The sequence below is a fragment of the Bacillus rossius genome, chromosome 2 (genome assembly GCF_032445375.1).
Source record: "Bacillus rossius redtenbacheri isolate Brsri chromosome 2, Brsri_v3, whole genome shotgun sequence".
In the NCBI taxonomy this organism is placed as follows: Eukaryota; Metazoa; Arthropoda; class Insecta; order Phasmatodea; family Bacillidae; genus Bacillus; species Bacillus rossius.
The window spans coordinates 103989994-104012025 of NC_086331.1; the positions used below are offsets into that span (position 1 = coordinate 103989994).

At 36.9% G+C, this 22032-nt stretch overlaps 1 protein-coding gene across 1 annotated transcript in view; it reads right to left on the reverse strand.

Moving 5' to 3' along the window:
- Positions 1-22032, reverse strand: part of LOC134528942 (NACHT and WD repeat domain-containing protein 2) — a 122263-nt gene that overhangs the window by 47974 nt on the left and 52257 nt on the right. Inside the window, exons 16-20 of the mRNA XM_063362610.1 lie at positions 12542-12761; positions 11342-11554; positions 6426-6550; positions 2753-2953; positions 2540-2651 (exon numbers count right to left, since the gene is read on the reverse strand). Coding sequence (XP_063218680.1) covers positions 2540-2651; positions 2753-2953; positions 6426-6550; positions 11342-11554; positions 12542-12761 — 871 coding nt within the window. The remainder of the gene's footprint in view (positions 1-2539; positions 2652-2752; positions 2954-6425; positions 6551-11341; positions 11555-12541; positions 12762-22032) is intronic.

Genomic DNA, 22032 nt, shown 5'->3' on the forward strand with positions numbered 1-22032 from the left:
CATGGCCTGAGTGGGTTACCTTTTACTGCCGATGGAGTGGCTGCGGGAATGAATTTCATGGCTGTAACTTAGTGTGGAAGTTCGGTAAATCCTTGGTGGAATATAAGAACTTAAGTTACGGCAGGTTTTGCTCCGTCGGTTATACCATGTTCGAGTGCAGCAGTGTTCTACGCAGTTATTACCAATGAGGAGAAAAATTTTATTTTTAGTATATCGAGAATTTAAAAATTTTGTAGAGTGGGCTTAGTCGCTAATGTCGTGGACGTCAAATGGTGCCGTGCGTGCTGCTGATCCTTCTTCAACCCTGTTAAGGCTTGTCTGCGAGGCTTCTTGATTGGATATCTCCGGAAGTAGATGGCAACAGATAAACTGTAAGTTTTGAAATTTAGTCTTCGTCTATATTACGTCAGACGGACCTTCTGTGGACCTTCGCTGGGTAGACTTTGTGGCCTACGCTACGCCGGTATTTTTCACCTTCGAGATAACTTTTGAATATAACTGTAATTTTTTGAAGCAATTTTTTTTTTTATTAGACACAGCCGCAAGTAACTACGTCGTCAAGTCTGGAATTGAGTGGTTACCTATTTGGGAGGGAAATTGTTAATATTTTATACCCTTTATGCGAGTTATGCGTACTGGGTAAATTTGTTTTTTAATGAGATTTTATTGTAATTTTTTGTTGCAATTTTTATAACATTATAAATTTTTATGTAGGTATTTATCAAGTTAATTTCGAAAGGTGTGTACTCAGGTGCTCGATAGGGTATTTTGTGAGGCAGAAAATTGGCTGTGAACTATTATAATCATTTATCGTATATACATATTTTTTCTTTACTGCCTGATTATGAACTTTCGAATTGGACTGGAAAAGTTTGAGGCAACAAGTAATTATTTTGCCAAAAAACATTGAATGAGTAGATTAACTGAACCGAGCACCTAATTTATTTTGTGAAAGGTGGTAATATTTTATATTTCTATATATATATAAATATATATGTATTTTAGGTTGCAGTTTTAAGTGATATTGTTTTTTTTCAAGTAATATTGTATTTTATATTTATTGTGGTGGTTGTTGATGTTAACCAAGTCAGAACAGCATCTAGTTCATGTGCGACACCCGTGGTGCACCGGGGGGGTTATAGGTATACTTGTTATTTTATAGTGTTATGTACTTCTAGTCAAGAGGGGTGAAGCCTGATATACCCTGTTGTTAATTGTTAAATTTAATATCCTTATATATTGTTTGGCATGTTCTGCTTATATTTGTTTTATGGTCATATAAATAACCAAATAATACATAACTAACTCACTATTTCGCTGTATATTCTTTGTATCCTGCCTTCCGCAAATTTTTGGGTCTAAGGGGGGTACAGTTCTTTAATAATAAGACAGTATATAATGAGCAGTAACACCTCTTGCAACTGAACTGAAATACACTAAATTACAAACTGTGAATTAGGAGTTTTATATAATATATGCATTAGATAACTGGTAACTCTAAGCTAAGAAAGGAAGGAGTTTATTGAATATGAGTTTCATTACAGTAACACCATTTAACTAGATGTAAAATTAATAAATTTCTAGCATAAAATTTCTCTGTCACAATTACCTGTGATAGTGTTTTGGTGTCCCCTGTTTAGCATTCCAGCAAAACGAAAATAAAAATTGTGTGTATAATTGACTTGTAAATATATCTTTTAAAGTCTAAACTCTAAAAACCCTGAAAAAGTAAAAATGGTGTAAGCCATAAACACATGAATAATGTGTAAAAATATGCTTGGTTTTAAGAACTAAAGCATTCAGTTTTCAAATCGTTCACAAGGGAGAAACCACCAAACCCCATTTTATTAAGTGTATAGCACTTGCACTACCAGGAATACTTACTTAAAGATCTTTACGGTAGTGTTGACTCATGGAGATCATTTTGGATATTTCTTGAAGCACCTCTTATGTCCTGAGTAGTGTAGAGCAGGGGCGTAGCCAGGGGGGGGGGGGGGGGGTTAAGGGGTTCAAACCCCCCCCCCCCCCCCTTAGCACAAATATTTAATTATTTTTCTTATTCATCACTCAAACAAATTTCATATTAAAATTAATAAATTTTTACCATTACAATATTTATATTTAAGTACCGAAAACTGATAAAAAAAGCACTATTTTACGCCTTAAAATCCAAATTTTCCCGTGGGAAGACCCCCGGACCCCCCGCTTTAATACCGGGGGAGGGGCATGCTTCTTAACACCCCCCATACACAAATCCTGGCTACGCCACTGGTGTAGTGTATCCTATATAATGTGTGGTTCAATTATCTGGTTGATGTACAAAGACCTCATACATGTGGAATGCAAATACTCATAAGTGAAGATGAATATGCCATTATTTGCTAACATATTGGCATTTTTTAATCCAATGCAACCTGCATGCTGAGCTTCTTGTTTTCAAAAAAACCTGTACACATATATTAGGCTATTTTTTAATGGTGTGTAAGCAACTTAAATAAAATAATGAAAAAAAGTGTTCATGTGCAACCAAAATGCAAACCTTCAAAACCCACTTCAATGATGACTTGTCGTTTTCATACTGCTGAACTCGGTAAGATCCTTTCTGCGAGCAGCAATACATGAGTGTTCCATTATGTGTTGTAACCATTGCGCTGAAAATTTCAAAACAATAAAATAAAAATAGTTTGATTGACAAAGGCAAAAAAAATGTTAGATTTTTCTATTTGCGTACAACAAAGCAATGATATCAAACCTGTGGAATTCAAATGGTTCCAGTGCACCTGTTGGAAAATGTTTTTTTAGTTTCATTTCTCTTTTATTCAGTGAGCCACGCCAATATAACAAGGTATATTCCTCCAAACAGCTGAAATACACAGAATGTAACTTCCAAACTTGAGGGTCTTCATCGCCACAGAACTCTTCTTCAAGCTGCCCCCTTATACTGAATCGGCACCTGCAACCAGAAACAACATAAAAGTTACAAATTCAATGGCATGTTATGGTACTCCAACACATTTAACCAAGTCATTTAGACTGAAGTAAGAGGCACATCCAAAAATTCTCATACAACATTTTTTTTTTTTTTTTAATTTTGCACTTATACCTAAACAAACGTCTGCCCAGCAGGGTAATGGGGCATGTGGTGTTCTATATAAGATGATTTTATAAAATGACATCACCTCCCTTTGAATGATATGCTCATTGAATAATTCTTGCAATTGGAAAGACTGGTTTTGACATTGACCGGGGCTTCGCCCCCTTAAGCCTGGTCAGACTCCTCTCCCTTTATCTTCTTTTTCTTCCCGTCTCGCCCCTTACTACTCCTTCCCGGCATTAGTACCGCCAATGTACGCAGTCGAGTTCAAACAGCATGCCATGAACTACCTCAAGAGGGCACCCTAGCATTAATTAATGGTAAATTATATTGTAAACCTTTATTATATTTGTCCCAAGGGTTTCGTGTTAGAGCGGACCAGCCGAGAGGGATTTGTTTAATAGTTTTTATATAATTATGCTACTAATACAAAGACAGCGCTGAGCACTTCCAAGGCATACCTGAGTCTAGCCGAAGTCAGACGTTATTTAAATGCTAAAATATTAATTACTATGTGTTATTAAGTAACCAAGCGGCGAGAAGGCATGCAATAATTGTAACAATGTTTTATGTGTCCTTTCCTCTTTAACTACAAAAAAAAAACCTACACCGGCTTAAACAAAATAGTTCAGCATTCGGAAACAATATTTACTAAATGTTTGATGATTGCAATAATTTACCAAAAACATATTTTCCAAGAAAGGCCTCATTTTTTAGTCTATTTAATCTTGAAAAATATATGTTGTTTTAAACTAATAAAATACTCTTTTTATCATTTGACATAATTTAATATAAATTTTCAGAGTTTTACAAGGGAATATGACAGTATTTGGGTATTGTTTTGAATAAATGTGTGTGTATATACATGAATATACTATAGTACTAAAAATTACAATATTTAACTGAGGTAATGGTTTTGAAGTAGTAGGCATTTGACGTTTGTGAGGATAGTGCTGTAAGGTTTGTGGTGGTCACGCAATGTATGTGCATGGCGGAGACTGACGTAAATAAAATTGTTATGACCTGAAATATGTATTACTTAACATGGCACAGTTGGTAAATCATTAATACGATGATGGATTCGGGTTTATTATAACCGATAAAGAAACCTTTGCGGGATGGAGACGTTGAAAGCACATGGTAGCAATGGCAGGAAAATTTAGATATTACCACGAGGCAGTTGATGGTGAAACACTGTTGGCACCAATGCTGACAGCTATTGTCGTCAGCCTCATGGGTTACAAATCAGAAGAATTTATGTGAGTTTCACATTTGGAGAAAACGAGCAACAAAATCTGTAATCCCCGAAAAAATTTGATTCCTATTTCCTTCCGAGTCATAACCTTACTTACAAGAGACACGTTTTATTTTATTTTTCTCTGCAGGAAGGTCAGGAATATGACAATTAATTCGCTGAATTAAGGAAGAAGTCTAAGTCGTGTGAATTCAGAACAGTGAAGTATGATCTAATCAAGTATCCCATAATGTGTGCGATCAGGGGTAATGTTTTGCAACAGCAATTGCTAAGAGAAAATAAGCAAACTTTAACACAAGCTACTTACTGATGGACCATGGAAATACCGGGAAATGTTTGAAAAAATTTCAGTAAGAAGTGACTGTAGTTCAAGATGTAACTTACGGGCCTGGGAAAATCGTACTTCATACAACACGAGTAATCAGGACAACAATAGTGCATCCTGCCAAGAAAAAAAGGATCAGTGGTGATTCCATTGTTACAGATGTGGCAAGAGACATGAACGTCACAAGTACCCTGCATTTGATGCTGCTTACAACAAATGCGGTGGCAATGATTATTTTGCAAGATGTGCTGATCCAAGAAAAAATATAAGACAAGTGACAAGAACTTTGCTCTCCACATCTAGTTCCTCGGAAGATGATTTGGCGGAGGCTGAAGTCATGGCAAGTGATCCAGCAAGTGCTGTGGCTTCAGGCTCTTGGAAATGTGGTGAGCAGGTCACTGAAAATGTGTGTGTTGATTCAGTGTCGCGTAACATTAATGTATCTGAGGGGACTGCAATAGTGAAACTAATGAACTCTCATTTCTAAACCTTCAAACTTGACACTGGAGCACAGGCCTTTTTCATTACCAAGAAATGTTTTGAAAGATTTGTTGTTGACCTCAAATGTTCACTTGGTTAATTACCTTTGGGAGCATATACCTTACTTAGAGAAGTATTTTCTTAAGGGTACTTACAATGGAAGAGTTTGAGTTCTGGAATTCTGTGTGGTTGATTAAGACAGCTCAACTATTCTAAAACTGTCTGCTTGTGTTGCACTGGATTTGATTAGGAAGGTGACAGCTGATGTTTCTAAGCAACAGTCCTCAACACTCACAGAGTTAAAAATCTCACTACCCTTAATCAGGGAGCTGCCAGGTAGTTATAAGATGGTCATTAGGGTGGATGCCAAACTAGTGATACATGCTCCTTGCTCAGTTTTTGCTGCTCTGAGAACCCTTGAAGAAAGAGTTAGACATGTTAGTGAATGAAAAAGTTATTGCTAAGTTTTGAAAAGCCCATGAAATCGGTCAATTCTCTGGATGCAGCACAAACCCATGATAACAGATTGGATCCACAGAATCTTAATATTATGTGTTAATGAGAGAGTGCTTTCCTTTGCCTACATTTGATCAAATCACATCTTAGATGGCTGGTGCTTATTATTTCAGTGCTTTCGATGCATCACAAAGGTTTTGGCAAATTAAATTACATGAGAGCAGCACCGACCTTTGTACGTTCAACATTCCTTGGGGGCGGTTTACGTTTTTGCAGATGCCTTATGGTGTATGTTCTGCTCCAGAAGTACCTATTTTATTGTAAGTTTGTGGAAGTGTTTGAAGGGTGGCCAGGGGTGCTAAGTTATGTTGATGACATAATTTTCTGGGGAAGTTCTAAACAAGACCATGATCATAGGCTTGATGCTATAATGAATTGAGCACAGTAAAATAAGGTTCGGTTTAATAAAAACAAATGTGTTATTGGGGTTCAGTAGGGTCATTAGATGGGGCATATTCTCACTGGATCGGGTATAGAACCTGATATGATGAAAGTGGTTGTCATTTAAGACATCGTAGAACCAACATGCAAAAAAGATGTAGAAAGATTTCTTGGTGTTATAACATTCTTGTTAAAGTTTGTTCCTAACTTTTGAGTATAAAGAAAGCAATCAAATATGCATACTAACAGGAGAGGAAGAAATTAATTTTACAAAGAGCATATTCATTATAAAGAGCATTTTTTTTTAATGAATATGCCTATGTGTTTTATCAGAAAAAGCTGTAAAGTTACAAAAGTTACAAATTTTAACTCACCAGGTTTTTGTTCCATGGACAAATAAATGTGTGTTTAAAACAGCCACTCCAACAACAGTCTCCCCAGATGGCAGAGGATTGTCTAAGGTCACATGCTCACTTGTCAGCGTGTTCAGAACAACTGTCTGTAAAAAAAATTGTAGCTCATTATGTGCTATCACATAATGTTACTATAAAATTATTTTATTGGCTTTAACTAAAACAAGTCTAGACCAAAATACTACACAGTATTTATGAATTACACATTTCTTTCTGAGGAATGCATATGAAAAATCTCGTAAAATTAAAGCCAAAACAAGCAACAAATGTTACTGAAAAATAATTGCCTTTAATTGAGGCAATGTAATCTGTATCTCAGTTATTCTAAGACCATGGTTTTCATGTGAAGAATTTTACTTATAGGCCTTGTAGGAATTTTATATGAGGCAAACACCTCCCCATAAAGGGGTGACTCAAGCATGTATATAAAATAATTTCATTTATTTTTATATTATATATTTGTTACATGCCCACCAACAGTCAAGAACTTTTTCGGCGGGCATGACACAAATATACAAAGACAAATGTGGTCACTGTAAGTATATTGTCATTTCTCCCCATCGGCACCAAGTGCAGGCATCTCCACCTGAAGGAAAGCACAACAGATAGGCGCATCCGCAGTCGGCCAACAGCCGTAAGTAGAGTGTACCACGTACTTGGAGTGACCGCGACAGACATAAACAAACAAAAAATAACAGGAGAAATAACATTTAAAACCATATTAAACATAAAAAACTACATGAAAACAATCAAGAGATACACAATAATGTTAAGTGTTACAGATTAAATCCAATTATTATAAGAAAAACAAGTTAACAAAGAAGAACATATATCAAAGTAATATAATATAAATTCATTTAAAGGACAAATATAAATGACAGACAGTTGAAAAACTTAAAATTCTAGTAAAAGACCTTTATTTATAGAAAGCAAATGTTGCAGTTGGTATAGTTAAGTAAGATGTTAAGTTGGCCAACCTGATAAAAAAACAAGTAGTATGTCGTCATGGCAGCCCAAGCTGCATTCAGTACTAACTGTATACTGTAGGTATTGTTAGTAACATGTATTGAGTGAGTAATAAACAAGTGAAGATTATATATAGTACAGTAAAAGTCCGTTATAACGTAAATTTATAACGGCGCCAAAAGTTTATGTTATAGCGAATTTTCGTTATAGCCAAAATTTAAAAAAAATCTAATTTTTGTAGCATTTTTAAAATATATTATTTTCTCGCTTGTCTTTACTATGTAAATTCACAACAAAAGTAAAGGAAGTATACATAAAACTTACTAAAATAACATTTTTAAGCCATAACAGCACTTGCCGACTGCGAAATATGAGACCGCGTGGCTGTGATATGGCCGTCACGCACATCGTGGCTAAGTGCACAGCTGTTTGTTTACATGGAGATGGGCGGGCGGGGTCACGCAAGGTCATGCCGGCCGCTTCCTGTCGCTTTGACCGCAGCTGGTTTGCTGGAGACATGTGCGCTAAGCTGATGATATCGGGTGCATATTTGTGGAGTTTTGAATACTTACTAACAATATGTAAACTCAAAGATGTAGTGAAATTTATTTTAAAATTTGTCACATTATTACTCACATTGACCCCTATAAAAAATGTCAAACACAAAAAAATTTTTTTAAAAAATCTCTAATTACGTTGGACAACCATACAAATTATATAAAATAATTTTTCCGACAATTGGTCTGTAACACAAAAATAATCACTCCTACATACCCTTGGAAAATAACACAAAATTAAAAATAACTTTTTAAAAAACGAATCAATTTTCGTTTGCCTTGATTTCACTAGACTTTCGGACAAAATAAACGACTGGACCTCTTGGAAGTTCATCAAATCTTTCTTTGAAGCATTTGTATGCTGATAAAAACGACTGATTGTGTCAAGTGCCTCCATCATTGACGTTTTCGACGGAACAGATACATTGTCACTTGGTTCGTCGTCTTTATTGTCATCATCTTCAGACGCCGCTTCGTTTTGATTAGAAGAGACGAGCTTGACAAGTTCCGTGTCCAACTCCCCGCACGCTTACGATGCCAGTGTGAGAGGATTAATGCTCATTTACGGGCTACAGTCGGCGTGATCAGTCTGCAAGAGGAGTTATGCTAGGTCGAGGGAAATTGTTTAGAATGATAAATTGGATGAATTTATTTTGTATTCTTTCTCATTTTTCAATGTATGCCATCTTGATGCCATTCCAGGTAATTGAATAATATTCTAATTTAGGTCTCATGAATGCCAAATAGAGGGAGATAATTGAATCAGAATTAGTTGCATAAAATGTAATATATTTTATAAGGGCAATAATTTTATGAGAAGTAGTATACAGATAATTAACATGTTTGTGAAAATATGATTTGGAATCTAAAATGATACGTAGAACTTCTATAAGAGGGATTTGGAGATTAAAGTGTTTTCTTATTTATAATCTTATTCAACTGGATTGTATTTCCTGTTAAAGGATTTTGCCTCTGTTTTATCTTAGTTAAGTGTGACTAAATTTTCTAAGCACCATTTACTCACTTAGATGATGTATTTTTTGTAATAATAGACAATCATTGTCTGTAGATATTATTTTATAAATTTTTAGATTGTTGGCAAAAAGTACACCAATAGAGTAAAAATAAAACTGTTTTGAGGCAAAAAGTCTGTACATTGGATGGATGAAATTATGAAAAAAAAAAAAGAAAAAAAATGTTTGCAAATGGCTATATACATTATTGTAAACTCAAAAATATGGTATTTAAAAATTTTGTCTGTTTGTCTGTTTGTTCGAGCATCAATCTTAAACTACTTAATGGATTGTGATGCATTTTTTTTATTATAAAGGTCTTTGGCTAGCTTAAGAAACTAAGTATATAAATTCAGAAATATACCCCTTTGAGTACCCACTACAACCTATGTGATAAACATATCTTTACTTCTCCTAGATATTTTTTTCTTGACTAATTGTTTTATGCCACTAGTTTCTTTCTGGAATCGTTTGATGCCTGAAAATGTTCTAATTTAAGTAACATGTGGCTTTATGGTTGTAAACTTCCCCTCAAAAAATTTTGGGAAGGTATAACGTGCACAATAAATAAATATATACACACATTATTTTACATGTATTTCTTTATCTTTTTTCGTATATTTTAAAAGGTATTATTCATCTAGCCCCTGTTTATTTTTGTACCAAGTTGGCAGAACATTCCATTTGTTCGGGCACGCTGAGCATGCTCCAGTGATGTCGGGCAACGCTAGCGCTGAAGAGAGAGTGCAGCAGCGAGAAGGAACAGAGGACTCGCGAGTGTGGTAGCATGCGCAGCAGTGTGCAGCGATGGGAGTTCGGCCGAAGGCAGTAAAGGGTTACTGCTGTGGACGATGGCTGGTGCACATCCCGGATGGATGACGCAAGCACATGACCAACTAGTAAACTGACGAGCAGCAGTGTATAGCGAGTGTGCAATTTAATTTAGCCATCTGCACCACCAATGAAATTTCTAGGAGTTGGCCAGCGTAATTACCAGCAAATACCAAGAGGAGTGGAGCTGCGGACAGATGGTGTCAACGGCAGGGCTTATCGACCGTCCAGTTGGGTAAACTGCAACAGGTGGTTCGTAAGATAGCACCACAGCTCAAGTAAGAGTAACGATCTTGTCCCAGGCCCAGACTTTCATCAAGATCCACAAGAAAGTATATTTTGTTAGTGAACGGGGTGCATTTATAAAAAAGAAACTAACAGATCATTAACTTTTACCCCAACCGGTACATGATGTCATTAACAGATTACACGCAGTTGAAGACTATTCTTAAAGGAACTATGAAATATTAATAATTTTAAGTTTCACTTGATATAACTTTTAGTAAAGTTTTATTTTCGAAAAATTGTTAGTAATATATTATACTCATAAACTGACCTCCCCATTTGCTATTGTAATTTGGTGAGTCTTAAAACTAACATCAACCCAAGGACAGAAGTCCTCAACCAGCCTGGTGTGGTCCCCTGGGAAAATCCCACCCCCACCCCTTCCTGCATGACCCTTGGAATGTAGGGCGCGCATCCTCTGGCTGCTAACTGTCAACCTCCCTTTCCTCATCAGGCTTTGCAATTCCTGGATGCTTCTTCGGTTGACAGAGTGGTTGCACCTCTTGCACGACTACTTCTAGCAACTTCCAGGAGTCGGAACAGGGCCCTGATGACACAACACAGAGGGTCGCGAGAAGCTTCCAAGACAGAGGGTGTATAAAGGATCTCCCAGCAGGGAGAGTAGGGGAAGAGAGAATGAGAGACCGGGTGAGGATTCATAGCAATACAAGTGAGTCCCTGAAGCAATTCCAGAGTTTAAGTTGGTAGTGATACCTGTGAGTTATTGTTGGCGATAACAGCGAGCAGGCATATTCTCCAGTGACGGACGACTGCGTGAGCGAAGAGGAAGACCAGAAGGGACATCGGACAGGTGGAGTTAGCGATGCGGTGCTTGCGAGTGAGTAGTGGCATAGTGGTGTGTGGACACGAAGGACAATAGTCTTCTGCATTTAGTAGTTTATCATTTTGCAGGCAGAAATTGATGTAAACCTTTGTATAGTAAATAAACATTTAAATTAATTAATTGGACTACCCTTCCAAACCTTTATTCCCATCTATAACATTACGAATTCTTTTCTGTGAAAACACAAATTGAGAATTATTGTAAATGTGAGTTAACTTAGTATTTATTTTAGTATATGAATTAAAATCATACATATTTATGAGGGATATTATTTATGTATGCATTTTGTGAAAAACAGAGTACAGTTTAAAAATACTTACACTCAGATTTTATTGTCAAGTGTAAGAAAAATATTCATACAGAAGCTGTGACTATGCTTACCTGATTGTTGTTGGTGTGGGCAACAGCATACTTGTTATCTGGGCTGAGAACTAACTGCTGCATTATGCCTTCAATTCCAGGGTTCACATCTCGTGTGAGGTCACTTGTGGACAGATCCCAAGTGATAAACTTGTTAGATATTGACACTATATAACGATAGTCGGATGTAAGGCAGAATCCAAAAACAGCGAACTGATGGCCTTCCAGCGAGTACTGTGAATAAAGTTATGAAACGACATAAGTTATCCAAACTCTATGACATGCAATGGCAATATATACTGCAATGAGATGTTTTGCATATCAAAAAATCATACCAGAATTAATTTGTAGTAACACCAAATCAGAGTTAATGGTTTGCTGCTGTGGGGTTGAAATGGATTGATGGTCTCAGAGTGGGAAACCACAAATAATACTTACAGGGTTCCAAAGACATTGAGAGAAAAAATATCACAAAACTTAACAAACAGTTCTAAGATGAGACAATTAAAAATTTGTTCAACCAACAAAAGTCAAAATAAATAACAATAATACAAAAATACCTCAATAGTGTGAAAGACTAGACTTGAGGCATCTTAGCGGCTGCTGCCTTCATTTAAGCATAATGAACCCTGCTCCTTTGATTTGGGTCCAGAATACTAGAAATCAAAAATGCACAAAAATAAAAGAGAATATCGCATTGAATGATTATGCACAGATGCTTAAGATGATAGAACCTCAAATACATTAGAACAGTGGGTTTCGAATCACTCAGAACAGACTCAATGTTCATAAACTGTGATATGCCCAGTGAGTGTGTGTGATGCTTCCACCCTGAAAAAACGTAATGATCATTAAAGGACTTAAGTAATTATCGGCCACTTAGTTCACAGTAACACATACGGCTATCTCACTTATATAGCAAGGTTTAGCTTCAACTTTAAAACATGATATCAAAATGGAAGTTTCTAATTTCTATCATAACGTTCTACTGAATTACACCTAGACCCACTAAGGTAGGGGATGTTTCAGTTCACTTAATTAACCAGGAAAAGCACTCTATATTAAAATCTAAAAAGCACAGAATTAGAGTATATTTAACATTCTTTGATTGGATCTGTACAGTCTGCCAATGACACTGAGGACATGGAGTGTCACACTGCTCTTTTTACTCCTGTTTATGCAGCTTTGTTCAATTTTCAAACACCAGAGCAACGTTTGTACCTTGAGTGGTCCACCTGGAGTATGCAGACAATGATATACTGGTATAAGAGCATTGTCTTCAGGCCCAGATTTATCACATTCCTTCAAAAGCATCTTGACATTAGGATTTGATCCTATTTCCGGCAAGAGTCTGCCAATCAGTTGAGGAGCCAGCATGTCCGGATAGACGCTGAGAATTGCACCGCCAAGTCTCAAAGCGTCTGCAACCAGCATCAGTTCCCTGAAGAAAAAGAACCAATCACACAGGAATAATGCTGAGACTCTTTTGCAACTTACAAAAGTTATGCTGTCCACAAGGACGTTTTAAGTAATCACAAGAACTAGGGTACAAAAAAAAACACTATTGAGATGCCGCTCTAGTACTGTTGTCTAACAATTTTAGTTTTATGCCATTACAATAAAGGTATATGTTCTTATGACAATAACATCAAATTTTCAGAACAATAAAAATTTCCGCCATGCAGGTCATCTTAACTTACAACCTTTGAGGTGGTTTACACTCACCTCTTTGTTTATTTATCTAAGTATTATGTTTATTATGTTCTATAGACTTAAATAATGTGTTACCTTTTTGTTTATACATATATTCAGATTATTTATTTATTGTACTTTCTGGTTCTACTAATAATTTATGAATCTGTGCTCTGAGACCATCAGGCGTGTTGCCAACACCTCCCTTAAAAGTTTTACCTTTTTAAATTATTTTTGGCCACATGATATCCAATTTTTTCTTATGTCTCTGTTTTTCATGGTTCTAGTTAAGCTTGTTTTGTTTGCACCCATATCTATATATATATATATATATATATATGTATTTGCTCTTTGATTTTTAATCTTTTGATTCACATGTATATTTGGCTTATTTAGTTGTTTAATTTATTAAATTACAAGAATTTTATCTTTTTCATACCTTACAAATTTTAATAAAGTGATCATTTTCAGTTTAATGTTAATTTGCGCAGCAGATGGCTGAATATGTACGTTAATTTTGGGGCACGTACCACAAAATATTTTACGTGTGTTTCATGTCGTCGCCACTGCGCGGCATGCGCTGCGGGAGTAACAACTGCAAGCAGAAAATGTGCTGCAGGCCACGACCTAGTCCAACTGGGAGCGTCGACGAAGGTATCTGGAGTGTTTGGGCATGGTCCGCGGCTTTCTACACCAATTCGCGGAGTTTGCGAGGGATGTTGTTGCGAATTTTCACCTACTAAAGCCATGTGGGCCTCCCATCTGCTGTTCCCTGGACTTCAGCAGTAAGCCTGTATGACCAGCGTGTGAGAAAGTAAGGTCTCACATGAACATTAACTTTTTGTTACCTACACTGTACCTTAAAGAATTAAAATGTGCAGTGTGTGCTAGCCTACTGACCTTGAAGCACTGTGAAGTTATGGCATTTCCATTTGACCAAGTTTAGACAATTCTATTTTTTCTGAGCTGCGTGTATTTGGCTGGCGCTAAGGCTTCTCACCACCTGCATTGATTGTTAACATGCAATTTAAAGTAATTGACTTTTGATGGACGTGAGGAGATTTGCCTTCAACCTTTTTTAGGCTCATAAGTGACGTCCTTATGTGAAACCTAGCCATTCTACATAACCATTTGTAATATTTAAAATTACACAAACTCTGATAGTGTGCATGAATCAGACTTTTGCAATTAAATTTTTTTTTTAAATAAGCTTGGACATAAACTTTTTGCAATTTTTTGCTGTTTGCCATTTAAAGTTTTATGCAATATAGTTATTATGTGTCTCGACATACGTCCCATGTAAACTTTTATGTATCTACTACATCCAAGCTTATTTTCATTTCGAATCATGACTCAAAGAAGTTGAAATATTATGCACTTGCATAATTACGTGAATAACTCTACATTTTGAATGTTGTTTACAACATGATTTAAAGCTTACATAAATATGTTGAGTCTTAGTTGCAAAGTACGTTGAGCACATTTTACTTGAACTTGTAGTCCTCTCATAGAATGGGATAATTTACTCTATCAGTGAGTGTGCTGAGCAGCTAAGGTTACCAAATTTTTTTTTTTTTTTTTTTTTTAAATCATCCAGTACTCTATACTTGTAGACTGTGCAGCAAACTAGTAGTCCTCTAGTGTGGCAGTTACTTCAGAGATTTACTGTCTAAGCTCTGCATTGCATTTATAGATTGTGCGTACAGTGGTATGATCCAATTTTTTTGTGAAATATCCTCAGATTCAATTCGGCCTGATATTTGTATTTTTTTTTTGATAATGAGTTACCCAAAACAAAACAGTTCATATTCAAAACAAGCAATATTATAGTAATCTTTAGATATTATGATATTATGGAAATCTATATTACAAGCAGTTAAATTTACTTTGTAAAATGTTGCAAAGATTCTGTAAATTTATTTTACAATAAATTGGGTGTTGTAGACACAGGACCACACCATGATAACATCAAATCTGTCTTTTCAATTGAACAACCTTTTTGCTCTATATTGACGTCAACCAGGGCTGCGCCCTCCCTTGAGCCCGATGTGTCCCCTGTTCCGCCAGCACCACCACCCTCCCACCATCACCCTCTGTTTGAACCACCCGCCACGGTGACGTGTGCATGCGTGTGTGTGTGTGTGAGCCACAAGAGGCATTAGAGGCAGTGCGACGGCCCAGAAACGTAAAATAGTAATTAATTAATTAGTAAAGAAATAAAGTGCTATGTATTGTGTGTTTTTATAATTTCGCCCAGTGTTTAGTGTTAAGTCACAGGAAGGACGGCGCAGCGCCACACATGGCCGCTACAGGAACTACCGAGGAATAATCTTTAGACAATAATTAATTAAGTATACTGTTAGGAAATCAGATGGAAGTCACAGAAATTGTTGTTTAATTATTACTAATTTTTAAAAGGGTAAACTATGTTAGTAATTAGATTAATTATAAGTTAACAAGCTAACGGGAACTCGAGGGTTGGGAGACGCCATGACACCCTGTTGACGAGTCAGTCTTGTTCTTCTGCCGCCCGGAGTGGGACGCTCCCGCACCTCGTCGACTTCATTTTTGGTAATATCTGATCCGTTAGCATCCGTTTTGCATATATTAATCTAAATCGCTTTCTTTCTGTCTTCGAGGCCTACTCCGGGTGGTAGACTGATTCAATAAGAATTTAAGCTCCTCGAGCATTTTAAATTTAACTTCGTTGTGTTTGTTTGGTCAGGTCACGTGGCGACCTGGCCCACCTCCTAAACCGATTGTTTGCCGTTGGCTTTTTAACCGCTTCGTATGAACAATGTAGAGACGAGGAATGTTAATAAATATCAGGTGTGAACCTCAAGTGTATGTTATTTCGGTCACGTTTGCCCCGGTGTAGTCACCTGGCGTGTGGGACGCCTAGAGCCCACTTAGGTAAAGATTAGGGCATTACACGAGTGTACCAGCGTGCCCGCTGCTGAGAGCGGGTGTTAGGGCCCAACGAAGCATTATTAGGGTTGTGTGTCTCGTCGCACTTGGGCGATGTCACGGCCCGAGAAAGGGATCTCGCCGGGTCCACGTGCCCACAAATCACGTGGTGGCGCCCAAACTCAGTATCCGCCACCTTAGACAAACCTGTGCGATAGCAATTGCTATTATTGACCTTGAGATTTTTTCCAGTGGAACAGGGGCCTTACAATGCCTCTGAGATCCTTCCTCGTAACCACTCAATTAGAGCAATTTCACTACTTCTCCTTTGTTAGCAATTATGTTTTGAAAGTTAGCAAATGTTGTTGGTTTGACCCTAAGGGAGTTTACAACTATAAACATTACAGCCACCTATCGCTGGTGAGTGGCGGTGGAAAGTGAGCGCTGGCGGCAGGTTGGTGCTGCTACGTGGTGGTGTGCAGTGGCAGTTTAGGAAAACTCTGAGAAATACTTCACCACGGCACCGAGGGAGAGCACGTAGAGCACCAGCCTCCGAGTTCGCATTCACAGATTTGTGACAAGGAGACCTTACTTTCTAGGCTGAGGACCTGTCTGCTTTAGGAGTGTGGGTCAAGGACGAGCCAAGACTGATGGACTACAAACAGCTGTGTCGTCCAATTTCACCACAATGCCAAATTAACATGGAACAACCTGATGTGCTGTATTGGATGGCCTCACGACTACTCGGTCCCACCTAGCTGGATGGCGAACCACTGACATATTTGCCAATTTCATCAGCGCCTGCCACACCACGACAGTGAAACTGCCATCACTCCAGTTGACTGTAAGCCCAAAATATTTTATTTGAGCTCCTTTTTAGGATATTTGAGTGAAGCAGCACAATGATTGATGTAGATACTCTATGAGTAAACACTGAATGATTGTAATAACTTTTCCAGGCATCATAATTATTTTGCAGCAGTTTGTGGTGGATGTGGATTATCACTAATTTTAATACTCTACAAGTAACCGTCTGAATTAGCACAAAGTGAAAGTTTTCACCTGTGTTGGAAATGGTCACCCCTGATCTTTACTACCACATGGGGAAACTTGTGCATTGTGTGGTATTAACTTAATTCTTAAATGGTACGTTTATGAACAAGCATGTCTTGCCTATGAGTCAGTTTTATTTTGTGCACATAAAATGCACTGGAAGAGTTTTGGTACTTAACCAAGCCTGCCTATTAATATGTGGGAGCCATCTTTTGACTTTATTGGAGTGTCACCATTAAATGTACTTTATTTAGTCAGCCTCTCTACAAGTGAAAACATAAAATGAATATTTCTGAATTGTCATTAGTGCAGGAGACAAGGTAATTCTGTATTTTGGATAGGGGTTTATGAATATATGTAAACATAAATAGTTGTAAATAGCAGTTAATAAACTACTCACACTTGGAGATTAAATATCAGAAATAAAAATTGTGAATGTTTACATGCACCTCTATTTTTTTTATTGTGGTTGTTCGAAATGCATAGTTTTTTCGAATTTTTAATGTTGCAAATTTTTATATTTTAATATAATTAATTTAACATGTACCACACTGATTGTTTAAAATGTTTATTCTGAGAAATTAAAATTAACCATCTTCATAAAATCAATACGTGCCGTTAGCTCAATGGTAAAAAAATAAACACTTTGCCATTTCCAAATGAAACAGAATGTTAACACGAATATCAAAATTTACCTCATTTTTTCATGAATGTTTGCTATCATTTGTAAAAAGTTAAATATTCCAAACCTTTATTCAACGATAACCATTTCTGTATTTGTTTTGACTTTAACAGTTAATCATGGAGTTTTATCTGTCACCACTGTTTGAGGTTACAGTAAAATTAATGTCCCGTACTTCGCAGTATATTTTTTGTTTAACGATTTGTTATTTTGGTAACTGAACGAAACAACAATAATAAAGTCTTCAATCTTTCATGTCGTCTTTACGTGCATAGGGCACACAAAGAAAAACTTTCAATGCCCTACATTCTCACCATTTTGGTTTGAAAAAGATGCCATCTTGGATACAGAGATGTATGAATGATGCAGCTAAGGATATATTTTTATATGTGCATTGGAAGCTTGAACAAAAGGCATAAGAAATTTCCTCGTTAAAGTCCTTATAATATTATATATATACTTACAGGGATAGTGGTAGGTAAAGAAATAAATTTTTATGTTTAATATTGTTTGAAAGTAGGTACCAAAAAAAAAACTTTGAATTTATGACATTAAAAAACACACACACTCAATATAGGAACAAGCAAACAATAAACAAGCTTTGATAATAAACACATGGCATCATTTAAGACCTAACATATTGATGAAGTGGTTATATTTTTCCCTGGTTAGGGGCTTTGTCAAGATATCTGGTATCATGTCATTTGTTGAAAAATAATTAACATCAATAGTAGACATCTGCGAATTGTGATTTTTTCCTTTCGAATCGAATTCGAATCGAATTTCAAAAAAATTCACGAGTTTCGAATTTTTTTCAAATCGAATTTGAGAATATAAAAAGAAAATTAAAAAAAAAATAATTAAAAAAGCGGGAAAGTGAAAATAAAAAGAAGACCATAAAAAGTATCACAGTTTACCTTATTTAGCATGTTTGACTTTCAAGGATAAAAATATTAATAAAAATATCACAGCATTAGGAAGTTGTACAAAAAAAATAACAAATTTACCGTTTTTATCACTTAAGTATCGCACATTTTATTCTAAAATCAAGTTTGAAAATTATGGGTGAGACCGTGGGTGCTACTATTATGCAAGAAAAAAAAACACATGTATAGTATTCCATAAAAACAAAACCTATTCATGGAAAGTACGTTTATTTAAAAAATAAAAAGTAGACATTGCGAGAGCACGCCAAATAATTAATGAGTGATGCAATAAAACCATTTTATTCAACGTAAAAAAAAAGAAACCCGTAACAAGAACGTGATTTGTAACTATACGCATAACGATCATTCCTAACAGAGCGCGCGCGTGCATGCATTCTGCGAGCTATCGATATCGATCTTGGACTACGTGCGCACACTCTATACGGGAATATAGGAATCAACACAACCAAACTGGCTCTGCTTACGTTTTATAAGCGGTATAAAGCGACTCCCGAAACGTTAAAGATGAAGTTTATAACTTTTAAAAACGTCTTTAAAACACGATTTACAAATCAGATTACTTTGTAATAGGATTAATTAAGTTAGTATGCAGTTTTATCAGAACGAACGGCGTCAACTGCGTAAAGCAATAGGCGTGTGCATGCAGTCTGCGAGCTATCGATATCGATCTTGGCCTACGTGCGCGCACTCTATACAGGAATATAAGAATCAACACAACCAAACTGGCGCTGCTTACGTTTTATAAGCGGTATAAAGCGACTCCCGAGACGTTTAAGATGAAGTTTATAACTTTTAAAAACGTTTTAAACATCAGATTACTTTGTAATAGGATTAATTAAGTTAGTATGCAGTTTTATCAGAACGAACGGCGTAAACTGCGTAAAGCAATAGGCACGTTGTAAACAACGGGAATTTATTGCATTACATCAAATGAGGTTAAAATGGGACAGAAATAAAATGGTTTAAATAACGGGAAAACGTAAATAACGGTAACGTAAATAAGGGGTTTCGCTGAATAATTTTTGTAAGTGAGAGATGTAATCGTCCATTTACATTACTTTAAAACATTGCGGGTGGGGGGGATGTCTTATATTAGTGTATCCAGGCCAGATCTTGCAAGTCGAATTATTGTAAAATGAATTCTATTCGAATTGACGAATCAAATATCAAAAAATTCGAACTCGAATTCTGAAATTTCGAATATTCGCAGAACCCTAATAAATAGTTTTGTCTTGGACATGCTCCCTAAAAAAATTATGCCTGTGATCTAAATGTTTGGATCTTTGGCTAGTTCCATTGTTTTTAGCTAGATGTATTACCCCTTTGTTGTCAAAATTTACAATGAATGCCTTGCGTTCATGTTCAGGTTGCAGTTCGCCGCACAACATTCTAAAACCACAAGACTTCCTGAACAGTGAAGCTGAGCGTCATGTATTTAGGTTTGAGTGTGCTCAAGGCAACTGTTTTTTGCTTCTTACAAGTTCATGAAACCAGTCCACCCATGAACTTGATGCTGCAGCCAGTAAATGAGTGTCTTGTTATTATTGTCATTCCCTCAATCTGAATCGCTGTAGCTAAGTAACTCATGGTTCCCTTTTTATCAAACACTAATTTCAAGTCACTAGTCCCTTTCAAGTATCTGAACACTCTCTTGACAGCAAGCCAATGCCATTTTTGTGGGTGGATAATACACCAAAGCAAAATATGTCAACTATTCAAATTCAAAAATATTTGCCATTGATTAGAAAATTTTACTATTCAATTCAAAAATATTCAACCACCAAAATCCCCTATTTGCATACTCCTGATTCTGGATACCTTTTGAAATGCTTTTGACATCGTCCGGGCCTGCAGCCTCTTTTAAGTCCGATATGCCACCGCCCAAACACCATCCACCCTCCATTCAAACCTCCCGCCTACCCGTGCGTACGTGTGCGTGCGTGTGTGCTCGCCCGGCAAGAGGGCGCTGTCGAGCCAGTGCGCCGCACCCCTAAAAACATAAGTATATATAATTGTGTTGTTTGTTTTTATATTCCCTAAGTGCAACGTGACGGCAGATCGGCCGGGAGGGTTTTATGTACTTTTATTTTAAAATAATGTATTAAAATATCATAGCGTTTCCGGACTTTCCCGAGGAAACCCGAAGCCAGACAATAATTAAATGTTCATTTTATTAATTATAATATGTATTATTCTTTTCAAGTATTCATAAATTGTCACATAATTTTTAATGCATTCTTGTCATGTTAATTTAGCTTCCCGTGGCACGAATTCGCTAATATCTTTTAACGGCAATTGTTTCGGCGGGAGGACGCCATGTTAGTCGAGCGAGCCATGATCTCATCCCCAGTCTTCCGCCATCAACGACCGAGAGCAGACGCATCAGCACTCCGGGGACCTCACCGCTTGTTTTCTCTGCCAAGTAATTCTGTTAACTTTAATTTCGTCTCAATCACTTTCTTTTAGTCCTCGGAGCTACTCTTGGTCGGGGGACTGTTTCATTAATTAGTTTACGGCCAGTCTCGGTCTTTTTCCTCGTACTACGTAATTTAATATGTGACCACGTGGTGGTTCATCACCTATAAACCGATTCGTGCCGCGGGCGTTTTGTACAGTTTCAATCGTGTACGTGTGTGAGCTGAATTAGCGGAATAAATCAGGTGTGCGAATTTAACGTATTATTCTTTTATTTTCAATCTGTGTGACCACGTGGAGTGTGACGGCGTGTGGGACGCCTGAGAGCCCACTGCGTAGGTAAAAGCGTGCCCGACGCTGAGAGCGGGCAGGAATTAGTGCTAGATGTTTTCAAGGGGGAATATCACGTCTCACATGGGCGACGTCACGCCCTGAGTTAGGAGTCTCACCGGGTCCACGTGCCGCCCACTAACCTTCCACCGATCGACCCCCCCCCCCCCCCCCGCAACAATTTATGCACTTAAAATATTTTTTATTCGTTGTTTTCATTGTGTCTGAACACAACTTTGTGTTGTTCCATTTTTTTTTAAGTCAGAAATGTGATATTCAATTAATTTGCCAACAGATAAAGTAATTCCTTTTTGAATTCATTATCATGGTGGATATTTCATATGCTACAAGGTACCTTTTCAAGCAATGCTTCTACTGTGTCCTTCCTAGACTGTTTTCCACATGTCAGCAATTTGCCCGCTGTTCGACATCACGTCCTTGTGTCATACCACTACCGAACCCGATCTCAACACACACAACCGAACGACCGAACGAGCGCCATCTTGCCGACGCCAACTGCAGCCTACCACCCTCTCCATCACACATGTCCTACACGACAGTTTCTATGCTAAATAAAGACTTTAAACTCTGGAAAACGTGTAAAAACTTTGTCAATAATTTGAAAACTTCGCAAATTATTTATTGATTTAGTTACTTTAAGAGTTTTTGTGCTGTTATCAATATTT